Genomic DNA, 26,490 nt, shown 5'->3' with positions numbered 1-26,490 from the left:
GACTGCTCTGGGAACTGTTGAGCATTTGGCAGCACACTGTTAATTGGGAAGGAGTCCCAGCTGGCCAGTTTCTAGGTGATAGATAAGCAACTGGTCCTCAAACTATTGAGTTTTTGTCCTCAGGAGGAAGGAGACTGCAAGTCCTACTGGAGTCTTTTGCAATGTCTAAAACCCAAACAGAATGGGGGAGGAAGCCTGGTTCTGTTAAACATGTAGATCTCCCGGGCTGTAACCCTGGCCTCCAGGTAACTAGCCAAGGAGGGGCCCCAGGCACTGATGGAGCAGGCTACTGATCTGAGGGACTGTCCTGGGATGGGGACAGCCAGGCCTGGTGATCTCTCCAGCCCCACTGTTACTACCTCTTTCTCCTCTGTCCCTCCATCATCCAGGCCTCTGTATACTGTGTGGCTGCAGTTCTGTGGACAGCAGCCAAGTTCAGTGTACCCCGAGACCATAAACTGGCCCTGCCACGAAGGCTCAAGACACTCCTTCTGGATATGGCCAGACGCCATGCCTCGGAACGGCCATCTGCAGCCGAGGCCATCAAGGTAACTGCTATGATCAGGCCTTTTCACAGTCTCAAGGGTTAGGGTGGGGGCCAGTAGGGAGTTCATGGCCACGGCCTGGGATGCTGACGCTGATAACCACCATTGTCGACAGACTGTTTCTCACCTGTATAGGCAGCATGCTAAGGATTGCCACATCTTGTACGTGATCCTGATCCAGCCCTGCTGTGACTCTGTCATCCCACCCTCTTTCCCAGTGCCTGCCACTCAACTCCCCAGTATCAGGCAGCCCATGGCACCCCCAGAGTCCCTGTTATCTGAGACTCCAGGTCTTCAGGTTTATTCACAGCTATGACAGGAAATCTGGACACCAGGCTGCCCAGGACTAGGATTACGCAGAAAAGCGCTGAAGGTCTCAGTCACAAATGTTCCCTACAGAACCAGGAGAAATGGGGCAGGTGCCACAGAGCCAAGGCCTGCCCTGCTGGACTAGCCTGGAGAGATGTCTTCTTCATTTCAGGTGTGCAGCAGCTACCTCCTTCAGCGAGGCATGGACAGCAGCAAGATTCTAGCCCACCTGCGGGCCTCCACCTGCAAGGCAAGACAATGCTTCCCAAACCTCACAAAGGACTCCTTCATGCTGTCACTTGCACTCACAGGGACCTCCCTGCTTGTCTCCAGGCTGCCTTGTAGACTTAGAGGGAATCCAGGGAAGAGGCAGTGACCAGCCAGCAGCCTTCCCAGCAGACCTGTTCCCTGCACAGTGCAAGCACTTTATCAGGAAGACTGTCCCCTCTATGGTCCCCCTACAACCTTTACATAGGGACCTGTAAGCCCCTAACTCGGAGGGAGATCCAGAAGGGGTCCCATCCTGAGGACTACAGGTAGCAGTGGCAGGAACACTGGGCTCTCCAGCAGGCTTTGGGGGTTGGTTCACCATCTTCACGGTACCTAGAAACCCACCACAGCTTCACTGAAAGGGCCTCCATGGCTCTGCCTCTGCCTGTGCCAGCTCCTCCAAGCCACAGAAACCTCCTTGAACTAGCCAGGAGGCCGTGTCTGGTGCCTGTAAAGCACATATCCATACTATACCTCCTCAGCCCCAGCTGGCCCCAACTGACCATTTATGACCTTCCACCCCAGGTTCACCCAGAGGAAGAGACCATCGGTCTCCAAAATGCCTTCTCAGTGGTTGAACTGAAACCTCCCATGGAGCCTGCTCCTGAGAGTAGTCCAGGTGGGCCTGCCCAAGCCTTCCCACTCATTGGCCCCTGTATCCTTTAGCCACAGCTGACCCCAGTCCTCCTTCATAGTCCTGCCCCGAGTGGACACTTGCAACACATTTCACCCATAAGGCAGGAAGATCAGGTCAAAGCATGCTGCCTGCCCTTGGCCTAAGCCTTATCTTCCCTCACTGAAGACTCTATCACTTGCGGATGTTCTCTGTGCAGCTAGCCCCAACCTTCCTCCCGCAGTCCCCATCATCATCTGTAAGCCAGTGGATAAAAGACCCCACCTTAGCAGCATCACAGCCTCCTGGCTATGGCCCTGTCTCCTCACTATAGCTCTTCCCAGGCACTGTTACACACAGGGCTCCAGGGCTAAGCCTAACATAGGACAGCCACATCTGTGGTACCCGGCTGTAGGGTCACTCAAAGGTATCTGCTGATTCCCCCCACCACACACACACACACACACACACACACACACACACACACTGCTCCTTCTCCTGTCCCCCAACTACCTGCTGTCCCTAGGCTCCCTACAGGTCAGCAGTGATACCAAGCTTGTCGCTGTCCCAGGGCCTGTGCCTAGTCTACCCCCCTGCTGCAAAGAAGCCCGTGAGCTGCCAGCAGCCTTCACCTCTGAGGCCACTCACTTTAAGCCCATAGTCCTGGCTCAGGACACGGGTGTCGCCAGGTGAGTGTCCCCACCTCCTGCTAGCAGTGGTCCCAGGTATAGGTGGTCCCTCCTGAGTTCCCATCTCTCTCCACAGAGACCAGTTTGCCTTGTCCTCAGAGCCAAATGGTCAGCTGGACAGTGAGGGGACAAGAAAGCAGGCTTCCCAGGAGCATGATGAGGACACTGACCTGAAAACAGCTGACCAGCTGCCACCTGGTCTCGGGCTGCAGGGGGCAACTCCAGACCCTGCTGGTGACTCAGTGCCCCACAGCTCAGCCAAGGAGTGCTCCTGCCCACATGGCCCTTCTCTGGCCACCCAGCAAAAAGGGACATCAGGGACACCCAGCTCTCCTGCCTCTTCCCTGCCCCCTGAGCACAGGCCAGATGGTCAGGGTCCACTAGGAGCCACTCTGCCCTCAGGGTCCTCCTCAGCCAGCCAAGGCCCTCAACACCCTTGTAAACCACCCAGAGGCAAGGCTGCAGTCAGTTCTGGCAGCCCTAGGGGCCCAGATGGCCATCCTGAGAAGCCTCGGCCAGCAGACCGCAAGCTCTGTCCATCCAGCGTGGATACCTCATCACCCCCTAAGATGACAGCCAGCCCCTCACTGCAGGAAGCCATGCGTCTCATCCAGGAGGAGTTTGCCTTCGATGGCTACCTGGACAACGGGCTAGAAGCACTGATCATGGGTATGAAAGCCACTCGGGAAGCCCAAGACAAGGGGGAGGTTGAGGGAGGCAGACCCGGTCCAGAGAGCATCAGTATGACAGGGACTCAGGGGTCCACACATCTGTCCTGCTGAGGTCAGTCAGGAAAACAAGGGCAGCTTCCAGCTTCTATCATGTAGGAAGAGAGCCTTGGAGCCCGTACCCCTCCAACCCCAAAGCCCTGAGACCACCTCCCAGTGATCCAGTGGAAGGGAACCAGAAAGCTTCCCGTGTGTAACCTGACCCATCCTTTGCAAACCAGGGGAGTATATTTATGCCTTGAAAGACCTCACCTTTGCCACCTTCTGTGGCGCCATATCTGAGAAGTTCTGTGACCTGTACTGGGATGAGCAGTTGCTGCAGAACCTCTTCAAGGTGGTCAATGGGCCAGCCTCACCCTCTGAAAGGTCAGTATCTGGACCCAGCCTTCCCTTCCAGAGTTCTGGGCAGACCAAGCCACCAAACCCTGTTGGCTCAGTGCCTACGGCCACCCTCATTCACTCTGGCTGCCCCAGAACAGCCCAGAGCAACTCTATAGTGCTGCATGTGATTGTTGCTGGTGTTCATGGTTGGGGACAGGGGCAGGAAGGGAAGGAGCCACCGGTGACTGGAAGTTCTACCTTTTAACAGTAAGATTGCAATAGGTGGCCAGGCACGGCAGTGTACATTTGTAATTCTAGTACTTGGAAGACAGAGGCGTGAGCATTGACGTAGTTTGGAGCCAATGGAGTTTACATATTGAGTTCCAGGTCAGCCAGGGTCATATAGTGAGACCCTGTTTCAAAAAATAAATAAACAAACAAACAAATAACCACAGGCCAACACAGTTTCCCTATCCTGAGTCCAACCCATTAGCCTTTCCACAGCTCTGAGAAGGCTCCCTGGACCATACCCAACCTCTTTCAAGTGGGGTACTATGGAGCCAGTGCCCAGGGGTTCCAACACCAGGGGAGGACAGGGTCCCATCCTACTCCAGTATGCTCAGGTGACTTTCCATGCTGGGGCCTGTCTGCACAGGCCTCAGGCCTCACTCCAATGGGGGCTGACTGCTGTTCTCATTACCAGCACTTCTGAGGAGCCTGGATCCCAGCCAGAACACTCACCCAGCAGATGCTCAGTGTCAAGCAAAAGGCCCTCACTGCATGGACTCGGTAAGAGACATGGCCTGCATCAGGAAGACAGACAGGCAAGAACTCTTCTCAGTAGGGTCCCCTGGACAGCTGCAGGAACACACCTACTGCCAAGGACAGCCCTGTACTGGGAAACATCCAAGAAGCCCAGACCTTGGGGCCTGGGCTGTCGGGGGATGTTTCCCATCCTTGCTTTAGCCAGCATGATCCTGGCTCTTCACATCTCCTCTGACAGTAGAAGCCACTAAAATACCAGAGCTGGCCTTCTAGATTGTTAGCCAGAAACCCAGATCAACTTAAAACTCAAAGAGCTGGGCCTAGGGGCACATGCCTTTAACCCAGCACTTGGGAGGCAGAGGCAGGATGATCTCAATGAGTTCAAGGCCAGCCTGCTCTACCTAGCAAGGTCCAGGACAATTAGGACTACATAGAGAGACCCTGTCTCAAAAAAAAAAAAAAAAAAAAAAAAGCCTCAATAATCAGTCTGAGGAAGAAAGGCAAGCCAGCCATGTTGGGGTCCCTAGGGACAAGTGCAAGGCTGTGGTCTGTCTACTGACTGTGATAAGACCATGGTGGTGGTTTCATCCCTATTTAAGTAAACCAAGGAGCAGGTGATCGTGTCTTGGGTACAAAGTCTACCTGCTCCTGCATGGCCAAGGAGCCAGAAGGCTGCTAGCACAGAAAGGAGCTTCTGGAGTTGCCAGAGTTCCAAGTACCCTGACAGGTTTGTATGCAAAATATATGTGTGTGGCTGAACTAGGTTTGATTTTTAAATGATCCAGAAGAGCAGATAGGACCAGAGGGAACATGTCTGGTTGGGATCAGTTCTGGGGAAGGAGAAAGTCCAAGTCCAGAGAAGTTTGAAGCAGGGTGAGTACCTGAGGGAGCTGGCCCTGGCTAAACCTGTTTCTCTACAAGCACTGCAGTGTTCCCCAGGTCCCCTTCCGGTTCCACCTAGCGCATAGTTGTGGCCAGAGTCCTTCATGAGGGTGTCTGGGTTTCCTCCGCAGTTGAAGGTGGCAGTGAGGAAGCTACCCACTAACCATTATCTTTCTCTCAAGGCAAGGCGAAGGCGGCCACAACCCGGGGCAGTGGGGGGCCCTGCTCACCCACAGCACTATCAGATATAGACTCCGACACGCTCTCTCAGGGAAACTTTGAGGTTGGATTTCGGTCTCAGAGGTCAATAAAAGCCACACGAGAGCAACAACCAGAGGCTGAAGTGGATGGGCAGCCAGGCCCAAGCCAGGAGCCAACCAGCAATGCCTCCGACATGGTGGCCCGGCTGGCCAAGTCTGAGGACGGTGGTCCAGCTGTGTCTCCAGGGGCAGCCGATTTCCAGAACTGCAGCCCTGGCTGGTCCAGTGCCTTCTATGAAGCTGACTGCTTTGGAGCCGATGTCTACAACTATGTGAAGGATCTGGAGAGGCAGAAGGCCAATGGGCACACAGAACTGGAAGCCCAGAGTCCAGTGAGTCCAGGGAATTTACCCAGTGCTGGTGGGGAGGGCATTTGTGGCCTTAGGAGCACCATGGGCAAGGAAGCTTTTGCTTCCAGGCCACCTAGGCCCAATGACAAGACTCTGAGAACACCCTCTCCAGGCTGTGTCTACTCTATCCCTCTGGTGGCCTGACTCCCTCTAGCCTACATTAGAGGTTCTATACTGTGGACACATGTTTCCACAGCTGGGAAGTAGAGAATGGCTTTTCTTTCCCATTAGCTGTGTCTGTGGCTCCCAGCTGACACTACTCAGGGAGGGGTCACTTGGTCTTTGTGAGTACGATAAATGTTGGGTTAAGTCTCCTGCAGATGGTTGCAGGTACAAGAATCTCTTCCGTATGGGGTCTTGACCCTCGGTGAGAGAAAACATCAGAGGCAGCATGCCTGAGCAAGTTCAGGCTGGACTTAGGGTCAGGGTAAACTAGCAACGGTTTCTCTGGCAGGTAGCACCAGGAAAGGCCTGGCCAATAGGGAGAAAGGATCCTGATGTTAGCAGATGGCCGGCACGGTACACAAGAGCTCTGATGGCTCTGGAGGTGCTGCATGTGCAGGCAGGCCTGTTGCTGGGAGGAGGGAGGGAGTGTCCGTAGCCTGAGCATGGTTATATAGACGACCGATGTGAATACAGGCATCTCCACACTTCAGACAGGCAGGCCCTGCCCCCCAGCATCCTGGCCTAGTTCTAGGCCTTGCTTCTCCTGCTGATCAAACAGGCCTTGCTTTTCGACATTTAGGGGAGTGCTGTGGTTCAGTTCATCTTCATCTTTTTGTCTACAATTTCTGGTTACTCCACTTCCTTCTGATTGTTGTTTTATATGTATATCCAATCAATGTTCATCAGCCTTTTTCCAACTAAACCCAGAAGTCCTCCTGCTTAAATTATTCCTTAAATCCCCCAACTCCCACCCCCCCCGCCCCCCCCCACAAGGAACCAAAGTTTTTTAAAATTTTGTAGCAAATTCAGGGTCAGATCTGGTCATAGACAGAAGCTGAGCTTATACCACCCTCACTACTTAACTTAGACCTTGTGACCTGGTCAGCCTGTGCATCCATCGTGGTCTGAGTGTCACAGGGAGGCCAACATTTTCATTTTCTTCTCCAGCATCCTGTATGTTGCGTGAATTTTAGGTCATGTATATTTCTCTAAAAATTACTATACCAGGCGTTGGTGGCACACACCTTTAATCCCAGCACTCGGGAGGCAGAGGCAGGCGGATCTTTGTGAGTTCGAGGCCAGCCTGGGCTACCAAGTGAGCTCCAGGAAAGGCGCAAAGCTACACAGAGAAACCCTGTCTCGAAAAACCAAAAAAAAAAATGGAGACCTTGTGTAGTTCAAGCCAGTTTTCTCCAGTTTCTTTCTGTGGATTCACACCATTCACTAGGCAAGGGTGAGAGCCCTGGCTAAGTAGATTCACACTCTGTCAGCAGTGCGCTGGAGCAGGACCCAGAGGTCCTAAGCTTCCTGGCTTCATGGTGAAACCACAAAGTATACACATTCTGCTGAAGCTGTGTGCCTTCCACGGCTGCCCAGAGCCTGGACAGCACAGCCGCCAGGAAGAGCTGAGGTAAACCCTGTCACACAGCCCAGCCAACTTCCACAATCCAGCTAGTGGGTTCCTGAAGCAAGACTGAGGGGTGGTCATCTGCACATTAAAGAAATTTACACTGCCAGGCTTCTTAAAGCCTAACTTAAAAAGAAAGACACAGCAACTATCCCTGTCTGCTTCCTGACTGTGGATGCAATGTGACCAGTTACATTCTACCCTTACCAGCAAAACTTCCCTGCCATGATGGACATATCCCCTGGAAGAGTAAACCAAAATAAACTTTCAAAAAGGAAGGAAAGGGGACGGAGAAAGGGAGGAAGGGAGGAGAGGAAGGAGGGAAGAAAGGAGGCAGGCTATGGACCAGCCATGCATGTGGTACACACCTGTAATTCCAGCACAGGGACACTAAGGAAGATTGTGAGTGCAAAGTGTGGGTGGACTATATAGAGTGAGTTCTACACCAGCCTAAGAGACATAATGAGACCCTGTCTCAAAGAGCAGAGAAAAGAGAAAGAGGCTAAAAGCCTGAAGGGAACCATTCGAGGAAGGTATCCAGCCCTGGGGTAGATTCTCCTCTCTCCCCACAGTGCCTTCAGGCACATGGAGGTTAGAGGTCCTGCAGCCTGTGGATTCACACAGGGAGCAGACGTCAGAGCCGCAGCTCATTTCCATGAGGTACAGGGACATGGCAACCACACACCCAAGCCCACCAGCCCTAAGACACACTTGTTCTTCCTGTGGCTGCTCAGGCAGCTCACCAGGCCAATGAGCCTTCTGTGTCTACATCTTCTATGGAGGACAAGTAGTACCTGAACCCACGGTTGCTCTGGCTTCACGTGCTGTGCTTCCTCTTAGGAGCTGGAGCAGCAGCTCATGATAGAGAAAAGAAACTACAGGAAGACCCTAAAGTTTTACCAGAAACTCTTACAGAAGGAAAAACGGAATAAAGGTAACACTGGACAACCAGCTCCCTGCCACAAACGCACTACTCTGTGGCTCCTGGAAACCATGTGCTGACTCTGCTCTGCCCTCAGGCTCTGAGGTAAGGACCATGTTGTCCAAACTTCGAGGACAGCTGGAAGAAATGAAGTCCAAGGTGCAGTTCCTGGGCCTGGTCAAAAAGTACCTCCAGGCAAGTAGCCTTTCATCCTGCCTACCCCCTCTTGGATGAGCGTGGGCCCTCAAATAGGTTTCCTTCAGTTGTTCTATAGATCAAGACACATTAGGTCACACACACAGGCCCCGTGTAAGGGCTCAAAGTACTGAGAAGCCCTGCCACCCACCCCTGAGTCAGTAGCAAAGTGACCCATAGACACCCAACTAGTGGTCAGCCATAATTCACTTTCTTTCCCTACAGGTCATGTATGCAGAACGCTGGGGGCTGGAGCCCTGTGCCCTGCCAGTGATTGTGAACATAGCAGCAGCCCCCTGTGACACGCTGGATTTCAGTCCCCTGGACGAGTCTTCTTCTCTCATCTTCTACAACGTCAACAAGCACCCATGCAGCGGACGGCAGAAGAAGGCCCGCATCCTGCAGGCTGGCACACCACTGGGACTCATGGCCTACCTCTACTCCAGGTGTGTCAGGTGCCCCAGAAGGATCTTCTCACCCTGGGGCACAAGATTTTAAGAACAAAGAGGAGAAAAGCAAGACAAGCTCTGTCTGACATGGGTTGTGCAATTATTTAGACTTGTCAGAATTTAGTCTGGCATGTGTTAGCTTCCATCTATGGCAAGGCCAATCTGCTAGCCAGAGCAGTCTGTCCCAGTCCCCATGAGACCCCTTCTGGTGCTGGGTCATGGGGTGTGGCCAGACAGCACTGTGGGAGAGCCTGGGGCAGGCTGCAGGGTTAAAAACAAAATAACTCAAACATGATCATCTCCGGGGGCCTCCAGGGCACCATCTGGATCCAAATCACTAATCCAAATGCACCATAATGGGCACAGAGTGCTATCTGTGGTATTGCTGTGGCCTCTGTCTCCTGAGTATAAGCATCGCTTCGGTGACAGCCTGAGAACTAAATGCTGAATGTGTGGCCCCTGTGTCAGGAAGAATCCTCAAATCTACTCACCTGTGCCCAGAGTCACAGGGCTGTTCATGGGACTTGGGACTGGAACCTCATCCCTTCCTTCCCCTTCCCCTCCAGTACCATTCACCTGCTTCCCTCTGCCCCAGCTTTGAGCTCCAACCTTGCCTTGTGTCTAGATAATTCAAGCTCCCTGAAGTTCTCCTCACCTTGATGGCTGGTCCTATGCCAAGGCCTGGAGCCAGAAAGGCCATTGACACCTCCATTGTCCTGACATAACTTTTAGAGTTCTCTTTGAGCAAGAGGCTATCAACTTCAGATATGATTGGCAGGTAGCCTTAGGAGAACAATTAGGAAACAAACCTCCCTTTATAGAAGTCCAGGCCTCCTGGGATACACTTGATGTGTGCATGTGTAGTAGACATGCATATGCATGGTGTTTTGAGGTATTATGTAGTATGACATGTACTGCATATATGATGTACATGCAAGTAACATGCTGTGGAATATATGGTGTGCATAATTGTGTGTGTGGTGTGAGTTTAATGCATATTGTATGCATGTCATGTGTTTATATATACATATATGGAGGATGTTGTCAGTATTATATGGTGTATATAATATGTGAGTATGTATGCATGATGAACATGTAAAAATGAAGCCTGGTAGGTACTAGGGGTACTGTGTAATGTGGTATATCTGATATATGGGTAGATGTGTGTGTGCTAGTTGTGTGTGACACTACTCTTAGGGGAGACATAAATATTTACTCACCCCAGATAGGGAACCAATGACAGACGAAAGTAACAATATCATCAAAGTCTTTTTTGATAAACCAAAGAGTTTATTGGGGTTATATACAGGGATGTGGGTGAGGGTTTACAAGAGCATGGATGACTCAAGGGCTGCTATATCACTGAAAGTCCACCCCAGCATGAGTAACTGCTCATGAACGCTAGAACCCCTGAGCTCACTGCATGACGTGCAGGCATATCAATGTGTTGGTCTCCTCTTTTCAGGCAGCACAGTTGGTCAGAGACTGTCTCTTCCATACAGGGGGTCTTAGCCCCAGGCAGTTCAACTGGTCTGGGTCTCCTCAGCAGTCCTTACTGCTTATATAACTTAGGAAAGGAGAGGCCTTTGTGTATCTGGTAAATTTCAGGGACTTCCTGAGACTTCTGAGTTGTTTACTTGTTCACAGTCAGCCTCTCTTTAGAACATCCTCAGTTTAAAGAGCCTCCCTTTAGAGTGGGTGGAGGTGTTTTCTGGTGGATGTGAACGCATGTGTGGGAGTATATGGTGGGTGGCAATACTGTGCAGTTTGGTACGTGTATGCTTATGGTCTGTGATGAGTGTTTGAGCAGAGAGCAGTGGAAGGCAGAGCCTCCTTGTTGAAATAAACATTCACAAGAGGGGTTTCCTCAGCTCTAAATACTCTGTGGGCATTGTCTCTACAAGACAGGCTGGGTGAGGGACTGCTTAGTCTCTGGCTTGAAATATGGCTATCAGTGTCTGAGTTTAAGAAACTCAGAGAGGTAGACCAGTAACCAAGCTTTCTTGATCTTGGATATGATGTCATCCACCCTGAAACTCCTCTGCACAAGCAGTCTCTTGCTAGGACCCCTCACTCTAATGGTCACTAGCCATCAGACTGCCCAGACTGTCAAAGAATCACATTTAGAGCTCCTGTTAGTGGCCCTTGCATGAGGCTTTCTGGAAAGCACCTGCTCTGGGTAGGGATGGTCAACGAGATGTGACAACCCCCAACACACACACACACACACACACACACACACACACACACACCCTGAGAGGCTGCACACATATTCACAAATGCACTTAGAACACACAGGCACACCCACTCACTGCAGGGCAGGGTTGCAGGGAGGGTCCCAGCTGGCCTAGGCCCAAGGCCCAATACCACATTCTACCCTCAGTGATGCCTTCCTTGAGGGCTACGTCCAGCAGTTTCTCTACACTTTTCGGTACTTCTGCACACCGCACGACTTCCTGCACTTCCTCCTCGACCGCATCAGCAGCACCCTATCCAGGTACCACCGCAAGGGCTCCTGGCTGATGGGGTGGGATCCTGGGCCACCTTGTTTAGCCTGTGAAGGACCCTGACAGGGATGAGGGTACAGATGAAGTGTCCCTGGGAAACAATAGGGCAAGATGGAGGGATCATGGGTAAAGGAACCCAGCTGGGGATGGCAGCTGGAGTCTATGTGATAGGGTGGGGAAGAACACCGGCAGGGGCCTTACTGCTTCCAAAAGAATGGGGGGGGGGTAGCTGAGGCCCAAGCAGGAAGACAAGAGAGAGCCAATCTTACCAGCCTGACAAGGATAGTCCAAGTGGAGAGAACTGTGAACCGTAGCTTCCTGCCACAGGGCACCCAGGCCACCAGACTGGGGGAGGGGCACCAGATTGGTGACCAGAAGGGCAGTGGACATGGCTGTCCTTAACCCTCACCTGGACTGTCATCGCTTAGACTCTCCCTGAATTCCTCACCCTGCGCATGCCCAGCTGGGGCCTATGCTGAGGCTTACCATCTGCCTCCAGGGCTCACCAGGATCCTACCTCGACCTTCACCAAGATCTACAGGCGGAGCCTCTGTGTCCTGCAGGCCTGGGTGGAAGACTGCTACACCGTGGACTTCATAAGGAATGCGGGACTCCTGGGACAGCTTGAGGACTTCATCTCTTCCAAGGTGACTGCTGCACTGGCCAGCCTGGTCAGCCTTGTGGGACCTGGCAGAGCAAAGCACTGCCTGCCATGCCCCAGGAACAGCACTGACACCCCATGCCTCTGCCTAGATCCTGCCCCTAGACGGCACTGCCAAGCACCTGCTGGGCCTCCTGGAGGTGGGCACTGAGCGGCGGGCTGACAGCACCTCTCGAGGTACAGACCTAGAGGATCCTAAGGAGGCAGAGGAGGACAGCAGACCCTTTAATGCCCTCTGCAAGAGGTTCTCGGAGGATGGCATCTCCCGGAAGGTGGGGACCTTTCCTGGGGAGGGCTTCTCTAGACAAGAATGCATTCTGGAAGACATGGCATGTGCACGTATACACATGCAGAAACAAGACACGCATGTACACATGCCCACAGGCAAGTACACATATACATATGTACACACACACACACACACACACACACAAGTGTTGCTTGTTCCTTACCCAGGTTTTTCCCTGCTGGGCTGGCATGTCCTGCCCTGTGGAGGGAAAGCCATGAACTAGCAGGGTCGACTCTATCCTAGCCAGGGTCCTACTGTGACTCCCTGAACTCACCTTCCCGATCCCCAGGGCAGAGGCCTGAGAGAGGAAGAATCCACTGGGGTCGATGAATGGTCTTCCCACCAGTACATGGAGACAGCCCCCAAATCAGAGTCAAATCAGAGTAATGTTCATGGGTGGTCTGTCCAAGAGACCAGGACGGGAATCCTGCCAACAAGCCTGCACGGAAGGGAATTACTCTCTGGCTCTATTTGAGCCAGTCCGAAGAGTCCTAGATTGGACCAGCTTACCCTCACTCTGCCCCATCCTGGCCTGGCCTGACCCACTCAACCTGGAGGGGGGCATCTGTCTTTGTTTTGTTTTGGAGCTGAGGATCGAACCCAGGGCCTTGTGCTTGCTAGGCAAGCGCTCTACCACTGAGCTAAATCCCCAGCCCCGACACCTGTCTTATTTGCAGAGCTTCTCCTGGAGGCTTCCCCGGGCCAACGGGCTAGCGCTGCCACACCATAAGGAGCGCCAGTACACCATTGCATCAGCTCTGCCTAAGCCCTGCTTCTTCGAAGACTTCTATGGCCCCTATGCCAAAGCCAGTGAGAAGGGCCCTTACTTCTTGACAGAGTACAGCACCAACCAGCTCTTCACTCAGCTGACACTCCTGCAGCAGGTGTGTGGGAACTGGCACCACCAAGAAGGGGACAGAGACCTCTGCACTTGGGCCAGCTGCTTGCTGGTGTCATGGGGAAGGCTCCGGGATACCCTTGGTGTCTATGAAGCCTCAGCAGACACTTCGTAGAGGGGCAGCTGGATGGTCAGGAGAGGGGTCTGGTTGCTGGATGCACAAGTTTTGTCTTTAAAGCAGGAAGACCCAGCCCGGCAGGATTCTCCTCTCCCGCGACACAGGGTACACAGAACACCATGCCCTGGGCATCCCTCTGCCGCCGATATAGTTCCTTAGGTCCTTGTCCAACCCTCGGCACTGGGCAGCTACTCCCTGTATTCCTGCACTCAGCCCAGAGCCCAGGCCTAGGCAGGCCATACCCAGGTTTTCACCATCCTGTAACCCAATGGCCTGAGGCAGGTGACAGTGCTGAGTGATCCTTGTCACTATCCTCAGACCTAACCAATGTCACAAGCCCCGAGGTGACCTGCACACAGGAAACTCTTCCAGCCAACCAACACTTGGCAGGTTGATCTAGGGTTGCACAAATGACTTCAAAATCCTAAGCCCTCTTTGGGATACTGCCTTGGCCATCAGACCTTGTGCAGTGGGTAGGCCAACCATTTGCTTCCGTGCCTCTGACAGGAATTATTTCAAAAGTGCCACCCTGTCCACTTCCTAAATTCACGGGCCCTGGGTGTCATGGACAAAAGTGCAGCCATTCCCAAGTGAGTATTCACACCTGAGGGTGGCCCTGGGAATCCTTGATTTGGAAGTTTGGTGGGAGGGCCTGGGGGGGGAGGGGCATCCCCCCATGGTCTCCTTGGATGGTCCTGGCTGAAGACACTTGGTTCTCACCCTAAGCCTTGACCTCCTCCCACTCTGCACAGAGGCCCCACAACCCCAAGGCTTGGCAGGACGTGTTCTCACACCCCCAGGTGACATACACCATATTTTTCTTCCAGAGCCAGCTCCTCTGAGTCTCTCTCTGCTAAAACCTGCAGTCTATTCCTCCCCAATTACGTCCAGGACAAGTATCTGCTACAGCTTTTAAGAAATGCAGACGATGTCAGCACCTGGGTGGCTGCTGAAATTGTGACCAGTCATACCTCCAAGGTAGACACCTCCATGGCTCTGGGGTCAGAAGGGCCTATGGGGTTCTGCACACACTGCTCCTGTGAGACCATCAATCCCTTCTCTGGGTGCATGGCATCCACATTTCGTGACTCAGTGCCGTAGTCTACTCAAGGCAAACAGAAAGGGTGAAGTGCTTACTAATGTCGGCAGAAACACCCAACACCACCAGCTCCTGAGCGCATGGTAGTCACTGCCACCTTAATACTGTCTCCTCTTTCTGATGGGGATGATCCTGATCTGTGGACTACCTGGAAAGCAGGATGTGTGAAACCTCCGGTAGGACACTGTACAGGAGACTGTACACAGTCTCTTATATATACATAGTCACTCACTCCATTCACACAATCCTGCATACACAGTACCTCACATTCACAGTCCCTCACAGATACAGTCACACACAGGGGCATGGTGTAGCAGGGCAGGGAAGGAGAAAGAGAGAAAGAAACTAACTCATTGACACAATCCCTCACACAGTCTCTCTCACACAGTTCCTTGTACTCACAGCCCCTCACACACACAGTTCACATATCTAAGCCTTTTGCAACTAGTCACATGCAATCCACACAGTCCTTCCTTCGTGGACAAAGTCCCTCACACACTTACAATCCCTTACACACTGCCCTTTACACAGCTGTCTGCTTTCTTGTAACTATAACAATGCCTGACTTAAGCAAGTTAAAAGGAGGGACGATTTGTTTTACACATAGCTCCAGAGATTTCAGTCTATTATGGTAGGGACAGCACTAGGTAGCTCATGTCATGGTGGACGAGGCATAAAGCAGAGAGAAGGGGCCAGAGCAAGATACACCCTTCAAAGACATGCCCTTTCAGAACCACTTTGTCAACTATGCCCATCCTTCCACAGTTCTGTCATAGTCCATTCAGATTTTTAATCTATCCGTGGAATAAGCCATTCATTAGACTAGAGCCCTCATAATCTAACTATCAACAGAAATAGAAACATAGAGATGTACTTTAGTACATGGGATGTTTCCCAGTCCAACCAAGTCAACAGTAAGGATTAACCACTATGTATTCAATGGAATACAAAGTCTCTCACACACATAATCCTCAAACTCCTTTGTACCCACTCTATAGCCTCTCCCACAAAAAGCCCTCACACTTCCCCATGCACAGTTGTTCACATACACAGCTCTTCACACTCATTTCCTCACTTAGTTCTTCACACACAGTCCATCATAATCCACCACAGTCCCTTACACTCAATCTTCATAATACTCCTTCACACCCACAGACTCCCAAACACAAAGTTCTCCTGACACACAGTTCCCCGCGTGTGTCAAAATTCTTCATATATATATATATATATATATATATATATATAGAGAGAGAGAGAGAGAGAGAGAGAGAGAGAATTATTCCTCACATGCATCCATTCCTCCACTCAGTTTCTCTGACACTCCCTCACCCCCCAGTCCAGTTACAACACACTGCTATCACCACGGTATCTTGTCCAGTCTTTGCCTGAGTCTATTTACGGATGACGTGGCACCCTAAGGCAGTGATCTTCCTGGCTAAATTGCTGGCCACTGTTCCTCGTTGACAGACCCCCACACTGCAGGACCTCACCAGGCTTGTGGAATTCTAATACTTTGCTCAGTATCTGGTCAAGGTCAAGGTCCAGCTTTTGGGGGCCCAAACTCGGTTCCCCCTTAAGTCCTATGGGCCTTGAGCCAGACTGGGGATGATTTAGACTGCTCACAGGCATGTCCTGGCAGCCTAAAAGGGACTGTCTTAATTTACCAAAAGGCAGGTTGGGGAGGAAAGAGTTTATTTGGCTTACACTTCCATATCACTGTTCATCATTGAAGGATGTCAGGACAGGAACTCAAACAGAGCACGAACCTGGAGGCAGGAGCTGATGCAGAGGCCATGGAGGGGTGCTGCTTACTGGTTTGCTCCCTATGGCTTGCTCAGCCTGCTTTCTTATAGAACTCAGAACGACCAGCTCAGGGGTGGCAATACTCACAATGGGCTGAACCCCACCCCTCATCAATCACTAATTAAGAACATGCTCTACTGGCTGGCCCATAGCCTAATCTTATAAAGCCATTTTCTCAATCAAGGTTTCCTCCTCTCAGATGATTACAGTTTGTGTCAAGTTGACATAAATCTATGCAGCACAGGGACCATTGCCTGCCTCAGGTCAGGACCTCCTTCCAGGTTCCTACCCAGGAAGATCCATTGTCCACAGTTTCTCAAAACAGAGTCCTCCTGATCCTAAAGGTCTGCACCTTCACCCAGTGAACACTCTATTACACACGGCTCTAATTTCTTCCCCTAGTCAGTACAAGGTGGGACCAAGTGGGTTCCATCCCACACAGACAGACAGAAGGGCTGATTGAGCACCAGGATGCAAAGGCTATCTGTGCAATTCAGCTTTTTCCCTCTGCAGCAGAAAGGATGGAGACCTCAGACCATGGTGGGCACCCATCATCATCAGGACCACAGCTCCCCTAAAAGACAGCTCAACCACAGTGATCAAGGCTCCCCTAGCATGAAACCCACACTAGCTACACAGTGCACCATCCACACTTCTGCTAGAACATAGGAACAGAGGACTTGGGCTTCTCAGTTTTCTGTAATCTATGATGTTATGAGTTTCATGTATGGCATTAAAATGTGTCAGGGGCTGGGTATGGTGGCACATGCCTTTAATCCTAGCACTCAGGAGGCTGAGGCAAGTGGATCTTTATGAGCTTAAGGCTAGCCTGATCTACATAGCAAGTTCCAGTACAGCCAGGGCTACATAGAAAGACCATGTCTTAAAAAAAAAAAAAAAAGTACCAAGTCTTAAACAAAGTCCATGTGACTGTGATGTACAAAGAAAGATGATGAGATTCACTTCACAGACCTCATTGTCCCTGGGCATGTTCAAACCCTAGGGCCCCTCCCAGCCTGAAGTCACCCAACCCAAGGGTAAAAGCCAGAGTGATACATCCTGGTGCACGAGCAGTCCTTCTGGGTCTGCAGGGTGGGGCATGAAGACATACATCCTGGGCTGTGAGCATCACTTAGAAAGATGAGGACACAAAGGACCACATGACAGCTTTGCCACTGCTGTCCCTTCCACCATGTAGAAGGAGCAGGGTTCAGCTGCGGATCAGGAACTCTCACCGGGAGACATAATGAAATAAGGCTGCACCATATCCTTTCAGCCAGTGAGCTTATCACATTTTAAAATACACGCTGTATGGATGGTTTACGTTTTTCTTACTGCGGTGCCGAAACACTCCGAAGACTGAGTCTTACACCTATAAAAGTTCGGTCCCAGAACATGGTTGGAGTTTGGCCTGACAGTACAGTGGGGACAACCTAAGGCATTGGGGAGAAATAGTCTGACCTATTCAGAAGATGTCCTGGGAGCCCATGGGGGCTGTCTCAAAGCGATTACACATGATACCCCAGGCTACTCAAAGGCAACACTCAGAGCTCTGCATCTATGTCCCACTTTCTATTTGAACAACTAACTCAGTCATGAGGCTCTGTGCCTTGAGGATGGGCTATGTCAACAGGTCTGTTGTTCTTTTTGTTCCTCTGTTTTTAGTTTTGTTATGTTGGTGCTGGGGCCCAAGTTTACCGCCTTGTGCATGCTTGAGCAGCACTCTCCTGCTGAGCTGCACATCTTTAAAGACACTCAGCATTGTTTTCTCATTTCAGCTGCAAGTGAACTTGCTGTCCAAATTCCTGCTGATTGCAAAATCTTGCTATGAACAGAGGAACTTTGCAACAGCCATGCAGATCCTGGGAGGTTTGGAGCACCTGGCTGTAAGGCAGTCCCCTGTGCGTCACATGGGACTCAGGGGGCTGAGGGGATGGGCAAGTACACAGGGCCACAAGGGTCTCACCTGTGCTTCCCTCTCAGGCCTGGAAAATCCTGCCTGCGAAGATTGCTGAGGTCATGGAAGAGCTGAAAGCCGTGGAGGTTTGTACAAGTTCTTTGCAGAGCCTCCCCGGAATGACTTGTTCCATACATCCCAGGGAACTCATAGCAGGATCATATCAGAGAATCCCAAACACACAGGCTGGGTGTGGTGACACATACCTATAATCCCAGAACTCAGAAAACAGAGACAAACAGATCTCAGTGAATTCAAGGCCAGCCTGCTCTACACAGCAAGTTCTAGGCCAGCCAGAGATACCTAGTGAGACCTTGTCTCAGGCCTGCAGAGCAAACATGGCTGCCTGCTGATTTACTTGACTGGTCTGACGTCCCAGCCCTGGTTACAGGTGCAAGGGTGCAGGTCTACAAACAGATCTTGGAGCAGGACAAGTAGGCCTGCTCCAGTGGCAGAGAGGTGGCCTCATGAGCTGACAGGCAGGAAACACAGATTAAATGCCTGTGTATTTTCCACAGAGGCAGCAGAAGCCTCATAGACATCAGCCTGAGGCAGACACCCCAGAGTAGCCCCAGCCTGTGTTGTCCCTGAACTCAAAGCCCAGCCTCAACTCCAAGGGATCAAGAGAGAATGGATGTATACTCACTGTGGACATATGCTCAGGGCCTGCAGGAGCTCCCTTTGGGAAGGGTGGTCACCTAACTCTTTTCTGGAATCAAAAGTAAGGAATTGGTTGTTTGAGTAGCAAAAGCTTTCAGTGGCTGTCAGCGTTTCCATGGCAGCCAGCTTACCACATCTGAACTTTTGACGTACAATCCAGAAACCTCAGGTCCATTCTGGACCGAATGTTCAGTGGGGTATTAGGGGGCTCTCTAGCCCCAGGAGGACAGGTATTAACAGGGACAGGTGGGCTGGCCCTCCTAGACGATGACTATCCATTTACCCTGCTCACTTCCCTGGCTGGTCCCCCCAGGTATTCCTGAAGAGCGACAGCCTGTGTCTGATGGAAGGGCGGCGCTTCCGGGCCCAGCCTACCCTGCCCTCTGCCCACCTGCTGGCCATGCACATTCAGCAGCTAGAGACAGGGGGCTTCACCATGACGAATGGAGCCCACAGGTGGAGCAAGCTGAGGTAAGGGGCCTGGACCCTGCCTAGCAGAGCCCACAGGTGGAGCAAGCTGAGGTGAGAGGGCTATGACCAAAGGGGCACCCAGTCTAATGCGTCCCACCAGTGAGCACATTCACGTGCAAGTCCCCTCTGGTGTCTGCTCCTTACATCTTCTTTGGTCCCCTCTGCCCAGAGCCATCCGCATGGCCGCAGCCTGTAGATACGTTTCGTATCTTCTCAGAGACTGGCCTTGCTAGGTAGATGAGGCCCAGGAGATCTGGTGAACAGTGACTACAACGTGCCTAGTGCAAGATCCCCTTTGTGTGTGTGTGTGCACACGTGTGTATATGCCCATGGAGGCCCAAGGTCAACCTTAGGTGTGATTCCTTAGGAGCCGTTCACCTTGTTTTATGAGACAGGGTTTCTAATTGGGACCTGAGGCTTGCTGTAGACTACACTGGCTGGCCAGCAAGAGCCAGGGTTTGGAAGAGTTCCACCTTCCCAGTACTAAGATCACAAGTGCCTGTCATTGCGTCTGACCTTTCTATTCACATGAGTACTGGGGATCAGCTCAGGTGCTCATGCTGGTACAGCAGGCACTTTACCAACTGAGCCGTCTAGCCAGCCCTAAGACCCCCCTTTTAGAGAGCCACCGAGTTTTTAAAAAGCAAAATGAAAACTCACTAGAAGTACCACTTATTGCAACAGAAAAGAAAGCTACGTCAGCATAAAGGAAATTAAAGGCTGGAGGTAACGCCACAAAAGTGGTGGAGAGCCCTCATCTGCTCCTCACAACTTGGTGTACCGCAGACATGAACATACTGTTCATGAGCTGAGGTGGACAGGCGTGTCCGCAGGTCTGTAGTCCCCAGCCGCAGTAAGGGCTTCTGAGTTCCGGTCACCACCAGTACACAGAGCCAGAAGGCCCAAAAAGAACTAGAACGATCAGCATAGGCTTGGGAGGTCTCGTTTGTTTTTCCGTGTTGAAGACCTCAACTGGAGCAACCTGACACAGAGGTTTTTAATGAATATTTATGAAGGGTGAGCGGGAGTGGGGGTGGGGAGTGGGGAGGGTGGAGGTGGGGTGCACAGCCATAAGGAGTGTCCTTGTGAATAAGTACAGAAAACGGACCCTTTGCTGCTGCACTTTGGGAAAGGTTTGGTTTGAGCCATTCCTGAGAATGGCCAAGGTGCAAACTAACGAATCTTCTCTTTCCCCACAAAAGAAACATCGCCAAGGTGGCAAGCCAGGTGCACGCATTCCAGGAGAACCCCTACACATTCAGCCCTGACCCCAAGCTACAGGCGCACCTCAAGCAAAGAATTGCCCGTTTTAGCGGGGTGGATGTGTCCGTCTTAGCAGCAGATAACAGGGCCAACTTCCACCAGATCCCAGGAGAAAAGCACTCTCGGAAGATCCAAGACAAACTGAGGAGAATGAAAGCCACATTCCAGTAGCCAAGGCCTCCATCTGGGTGTAGACTCCGAGTGGGACCAGACCAGGGAAGATGGGTCAAGTGGAAGGAACCCCCAGGGCTGATTGTAGAGGCTCAGGCCCACTGAGTGCCCTGGAGAACTGTTTTTACTTCCCAGGATAGAATTGGAAGTGGCAAGGGACTAGCCTGAGGCCACCCACCGGGAGGACTGAGCCAACTCCAACCTAGCCTTATCCCCAAGGCAGGGTGGACACAGAGTTTGGTGGGCCTATTCCTGCTAGAATTTTAAAAATCAAATTTACGCTGGGTGGTAGTGGCACACACCTTTAATCCCAGCACTCGGGAGGCAGAGGCAGGTGGATCTCTGTGAGTTCGAGGCCAGCCTGATCTCCAAAGTGAGTTCCAGGAAAGGCGCAAAGCTACATAGAGAAACCCTGTCTCGGGGAAAAAAAAATCAAATTTACAAATGAAAAGGGAATAGATTAAAAACATCCCCAGAGCTTCGGATTTCTCCTGTACCTGGGGTTCCCACCTATTTTTCAATGACCTCTCCAAAACCCAACACCCACCCACATCTGACTCCAAAAGAGCCCAAACATAGCTGCTTGCTGACCGGTGTTTTTGTTTCTACTCAGCAAGAAGGACCAAAACTATCTTTTGCACTCGGCAGCTCCAAAGGGTCTGGAACCTTCCACTGGAGCCCACAGTTTCTAGCAATCGGTCTTGGCCAGGTTTATACTTCCACCCCATCTACAGCCAATCCTGCCAAGTCCCCCCCCCCCCCCCCCCCGGTCCTCTCAGCCTCCAGAGAGTGGGAGAAGCTGCTTCTCTGTCCCAGCTGGGCCTTCTGTCTCAGCAGTTGACCCTCCCCACGGCCTGTTGCCTCCTGCCCCCAGCTTACAACAGTTGCGGTTGCCAGGGATGCTGGGTAGAGGCTCTTGGCCCCTGGAAAAGGGGAAAGAGCACCGCACACCAACAGCAGCGCCAACAACACAGGATCACCTTCCTGGGGCCTCTGGGAGCAAAGTCCCTTTACTGCCATGTGGACCCTGAGAATGGCTGCCGACCAGCCTTCCGCAGCTGTGCATGCGCACACCCATCCACTGTGTTCCCTCGGCTCTGCGCTTTGTTAGACCGACAAAGGTGTGAGCGAAGCTTGCTGCCTCAGTGGCATCAGACACCTGGATTTCTAGATCCTCAACAGCTGGTGCTGGGCTTTGGCTCAGTGGGAAGGGGTCCGCTGGCCAGGAGGGCTGAGAATATGATGGAGTGCAGCGGGTGGGAAAAACTCTTGTTGTTCAGACTGGCACCAAGGGAGCCCCGCCTGCCACAAGACCAAGACTGTTCTGTACATTAGAAGTAGGGATTTTGTAGTGAAGCAGCTAGTGGTATTTCTAGGAAGCTGTGACTTGTGACCAAATGCTGGGATTTTTAATGCTGAGATGTGTTTCCTCACATGAATTTGCTGGAGACACCAGGCCTTGCTTACACTGGATGTGAGTGAGACTGGGAGTCCTGGCCATGCACACGCGACTGTTTCGGGACTTTTCTATAAGGATTATGTTCTGTTGATCAGCACCTACATTTTCAGATTTTGTATCTAGTGCAGGAGCTATCCAGCGCAGACCAGCATTCCAATGGTGCTGACTTGTTGCGTGGGGAGGTGAACAGGCTTTTGGCTTCAGCGCTGTTTGCATGGCGCCCTGATGTCACAAGGTACAGATTTCTAAATAAAGTCATTTCTACCAAGCTACTGCCATATGGTCCATTTTTGGAGGTTTCAAAAGCAACACCCACTTTGAGGCTAAAGTAAGTCCTTGGCTCAGCAGGGGCACCTCACCTAGGGTCTAAAGGACTTCAATAGGAAATATACCCAGCCCAGAACTGAAAGCCATACTTCCAGATCACACCACATTCTTGGTGACATTCACGCCCTCACTATCACAGTGACCAGGTCAGGGATACTCACCTCTAATTCCAAGGCCAAGACTTCTGATGACCACAGCTCATTTGCCCACAGCACCAATGTGGGGGAGGGGTTCCCTGCTGTAACTTGTCCACCCCAACCAGTTTCTACTGATCAGCCTATGGACAGGACAGAGCTGGCTGCTTCATTTGACCACCCATTGGGACCTCTCCTGAGCTTCCAAGGTGTCTGAGACGCGAAGGGGGTGGGGAGTGACTTGCATCTCAATGTACTCATTCAGGACACAGTGGCGAGATGGGCTTAGGGCCAGGGGCTCTTACGTGTGTTTACTGGATTGTTGTTGTTTTTAATGAAAGCTAGCAGGTCCTTCGGGGCGTGACGACAATAGAGCTATCTGCCTGGTGGTTATGCAGAGGGAAAAAATGACAGCCATTGGCCTTCAAGGCTCAGTGATTCTCACCTCTCTGGTCCCTACCCTGTGCTGAGCCTGGAGTCAGGTCCCCTGAGTACTGAGGGAAGTTGACGGAAGCCTCCAACACAGATGGGAGTTTAACTACCCTAAAACCACAATACTGAGAGTAAAGCTCAAGATGGACACACAGTGTGTTTAAAGAGCAAAGATGATCCCCCTACCTTGCCCTAGAGCCACTAGGTACCATCACTGTGGGGCTTGAGCCAGGTGATGAAGACCCTGAGGACAACAGGCTGTAACTCTGGAATACTGTCCCAGGCACCTAGGCTTGGTATGGCTAGTTAGAAGCCACTCTGGCCTGTCCCAGTCATGTCTCTCGGTCTTTGCTCAAGCCCCTGGCTACAAATCACTAAATAATGAAACAGTAGCTAGTCTTTGCTGATGCATTGTAGCAGTGCGTCCCACAGCAGGAGACTACTAAAATCCCAGAGGTAGTAGGTAGGAAACAAGATTCCACTGATCTCTGTAAAACTGGGGCTTGTATAGCTAAGCTAGCACACAGGTCACTAGGAATTCATTTCCCATCTTTATATAATGTTTCTTTTTATTGTCTTACTACACTGGCCAAGAATTCTACACTAAGACTAACTTTGAGCATCCTTTTCTTGTTTGTTTTGGCTTGGTTTTTTGATACAAGGTTTCTCTGTATAGCTCCAGCTGTCCTGGAACTCACCCACTCTGAAGACTCAGGGATCAGTCTGCCTCCTGTTCCTGAGTGCTGGGAGTGCTGGTATTAAAACCATGCCCCATCTCTGCCCAGCTCCTTTTTCTTGGTCTTAACTTTGGGGGAAGAGGTGATATTGTCACCTTTATTAGTAGATACATTTTACTATACTAACGAGATTCCTTGTAGTGTATGTGAACTAAGACTCCAACCCCAACAGCCGGCCATTGATCTCTATCAAATCTAGCATCCAAGTGGCCTCCTTACAGGAACACACCACTGTTAGCTAGATCAGTAAATTAGATACAAAACATGTCTATCTCCCAAAGCCCACAGCCAGATGAAAGCAGGCAAAGTAACACAGCCATGCTAATTACATGGAAAAACAAAACAAAACAAAAACACATTTCTAAAAACACATTCCAGTGCACTAGACAGAAAGGGTGCCAGAGTTTTGTGTTTGGAGGTATTCATGGGCTGTTTGTGAGTAGTGAGTAATGGGCATAACACAAATATAAAAACGAGTTGTCCTCCTCACTCAGTCTCATTATATTGTACCTTAATTAATTTTTTTTTTTTTTTGGTTTCTCCATTCTTTTGTTTTGTTTTGTTTTTCGAGACAAGGTTTCTCTATGTAGCCCTACCCGTCCTAGAACTTGCTTTGTAGACCATGCTAGCCTCGAACTCACAGGGATTCTCCTGCCTCTGCCTCCCCAGTGCTGAGATAAAAAGGCGTGGGCCACTATGCCTGGCTGATTAAATGGTTTGTTTTTTTGTTTTGTTTTGTTTTATTAATTTAAAAAAAAAAAGGTGTTTTTTTTTTTTTTTTCACACGTTCTGATTTGTGTAATGATTGGGCAAAACTCTGTTCTCTGGGCTAGGGCCCCTAAAGAAAGGGCTAGAAAAGGGATGGGGGAGAAAACGCAAGGTACACGCACCTCCAAAAAGGAACTAGGTGGGCAAGAGGGGCGGGCCGAGGAGGGGCGGGGCGGCGGGCCGATGGGAGGGTCTCCTCGACCCAGCTCAGACGTAGAGGACGGCGGCGTGGGGTCCTTACAGCGTGTGTGGGCGGCTCTGCAGGAGCCCTCTTTCCCGGTGAGGCTATAGCCTCCGAACACACGCACCTCCACTTTCCTCCGGAATGCTGCTTCGTCCCCGGCGGCCCGCCCCATTCTCGCCACCGTCGCCAGCTAGCCTCGACGCCGAGCTGCGGCCGGCGGGGGACGTCCGGGAGACTACGTCTGATGCCTTCGCCCCCACGCCGGGCGCGATGGCGGAGCCTGGTTCGCCCAAGGCTCCCGTGTCCCCGGGCTCGGCGCAGCGCACACCCTGGAGTGCCCGAGAGACGGAGCTACTTCTGGGCACGCTGCTGCAGCCGGCCATGTGGCGCTCACTCCTGCTGGATCGCCGGCAGGCTCTACCCACCTACCGCCGCGTGTCGGCCGCGCTGGCCCGTCAGCAAGTTCGGCGTACGCCGGCTCAGTGCCGCCGCCGCTACAAGTTCCTCAAGGACAAACTTCGAGACTCCCAGGGTCAGCCGTCCGGGCCCTACGACGACCAGATCCGCGAGCTCATGGGGCTGCTGGGTGACGATGGGCACCGGCGGGTCCGCCGTCGCCCTGCGGGGCCTGGACGTCCCCATCGCCGCGGTCGCACGACCCTCGCGGTGTTAACTTCTGCACCCACATCAGTCGAGCCAGGTAGGCGCTGCGGTGTGGGCAGGAATGGGGGAGGGGCGGAACCCGGAGGTAGGATTCCGCACGGACCACCAGCGGGACCACGCGCTTCTCTCCTAGGGGCTATGGGAGATGCCGACCCCGCTTCTGCGCTCAGATTCAGCTCTTCCACTAAGAGGTCCGCAGATGCCCGCCGCAATACCAGCTCCCCTACCCCTATGGCCCTCGGCACTCTGACTCCTGAGCCTGGCCATGCCCTCGGATCCTCCTCGCCACCAACCCACGACTACGACATGGAGGGCCCGAATGAGCCTCCTGACCTTCCCCAGGACCGTGCGCCCCCGCAGGTTGCGCCCCAGTCGCTGAACACCGCTCTGCTGCAGGCCTTGACGCACTTGGGCGACATCTCGACAGTTCTGGGCCCACTGCGAGACCAGCTGGCGACCCTGAACCAGCACGTGGAGCAGCTGCGAGGTTCCTTCGACCAAACAGTTTCCCTGGCTGTGGGCTTCATTCTGGGCAATGCAGCCTCCGAGCGGGGCATCCTTGGGGACCTGCGCCAATAAAGCCTTATTTGTCGTCAGTTCTTCCCTTCAGAGCTGACCCCTCCCCCAGTCTACCTCGACCCCAGTTAGTGTCCCCACCCCAACCCCAAACCTAGGTTCTTAAAATAAAGATTGTGTTTTCTACTTAAGCCTGTGAATGAATTCGGATTCCACTTCCACGTCTAAGTAAGAATGTACCCCTGCGGCTAGGGGGTACTACGAAGGTAAGGGAAAGCGAAGCAGCCCCAAAAAGGAACTAGGTGGGCAAGAGGGGCGGGCCGAGGATTGTGGGCATTTCAGTGAAGGCTTGGGTGGGGTGGTACACAGTTGATACCTGTTGGATACCAACGATCTCAAGGTGCGGGACCCCGCCCACCAGGAGCTCTGGTTAACAGTGAGTGAAGCTGAGAGGGGAGGCTGGACAGGTAATGCAGAGCGTCCCTAAAATTCTACCCTCTCC

At 52.1% G+C, this 26,490-nt stretch overlaps 2 protein-coding genes and 1 non-coding gene across 6 annotated transcripts in view; 2 read left to right on the top strand and 1 right to left on the bottom strand.

Moving 5' to 3' along the window:
• The window catches only part of Kndc1 (kinase non-catalytic C-lobe domain containing 1), a 47,635-nt gene extending 26,538 nt beyond the window's left edge, over positions 1–21,097 (top strand). For 2 of the 4 annotated variants that reach the window (XM_028869562.2, XM_028869548.2), the window contains 21 exons: positions 390–548; positions 1,027–1,104; positions 1,650–1,743; positions 2,264–2,426; positions 2,503–3,095; positions 3,376–3,520; positions 4,179–4,264; positions 5,305–5,714; positions 8,146–8,239; positions 8,325–8,422; positions 8,648–8,868; positions 11,255–11,368; positions 11,878–12,025; positions 12,132–12,311; positions 13,006–13,212; positions 13,852–13,934; positions 14,172–14,322; positions 18,025–18,147; positions 18,230–18,289; positions 19,177–19,334; positions 20,537–21,097. In XM_028869562.2, coding sequence (XP_028725395.1) covers positions 390–548; positions 1,027–1,104; positions 1,650–1,743; positions 2,264–2,426; positions 2,503–3,095; positions 3,376–3,520; positions 4,179–4,264; positions 5,305–5,714; positions 8,146–8,239; positions 8,325–8,422; positions 8,648–8,868; positions 11,255–11,368; positions 11,878–12,025; positions 12,132–12,311; positions 13,006–13,212; positions 13,852–13,934; positions 14,172–14,322; positions 18,025–18,147; positions 18,230–18,289; positions 19,177–19,334; positions 20,537–20,768 — 3,597 coding nt within the window. In that variant the 3' untranslated portion in view covers positions 20,769–21,097. Of the gene's footprint in view, positions 1–389; positions 549–1,026; positions 1,105–1,649; positions 1,744–2,263; positions 2,427–2,502; positions 3,096–3,375; positions 3,521–4,178; positions 4,265–5,304; positions 5,715–8,145; positions 8,240–8,324; positions 8,423–8,647; positions 8,869–11,254; positions 11,369–11,877; positions 12,026–12,131; positions 12,312–13,005; positions 13,213–13,851; positions 13,935–14,171; positions 14,323–18,024; positions 18,148–18,229; positions 18,290–19,176; positions 19,386–20,536 lie in introns of all 4 variants that reach the window. The other 2 variants (XM_028869556.2, XM_037209474.1) reach the window with 2 other exon arrangements.
• On the bottom strand, positions 12,906–12,982 carry Trnaa-agc. Its single transcript has one exon. It is a non-coding gene; the product is annotated as a tRNA-Ala (tRNA).
• Positions 21,098–24,950: 3,853 nt separating the features above from the next.
• Utf1 (undifferentiated embryonic cell transcription factor 1) lies at positions 24,951–26,179 on the top strand. The gene is made up of 2 exons (XM_028872043.2): positions 24,951–25,461; positions 25,558–26,179. Exons 1-2 carry the CDS (start codon positions 24,951–24,953, stop codon positions 26,049–26,051), a joined length of 1,005 nt encoding a protein of 334 aa, XP_028727876.1. The 3' UTR covers positions 26,052–26,179.
• The last annotated feature ends 311 nt before the right edge of the window (positions 26,180–26,490 follow it).

The sequence above is a fragment of the Peromyscus leucopus genome, chromosome 1 (genome assembly GCF_004664715.2).
Source record: "Peromyscus leucopus breed LL Stock chromosome 1, UCI_PerLeu_2.1, whole genome shotgun sequence".
NCBI lineage: Eukaryota > Metazoa > Chordata > Mammalia > Rodentia > Cricetidae > Peromyscus > Peromyscus leucopus.
This window is presented reverse-complemented; position numbering and strand designations above follow the sequence as displayed.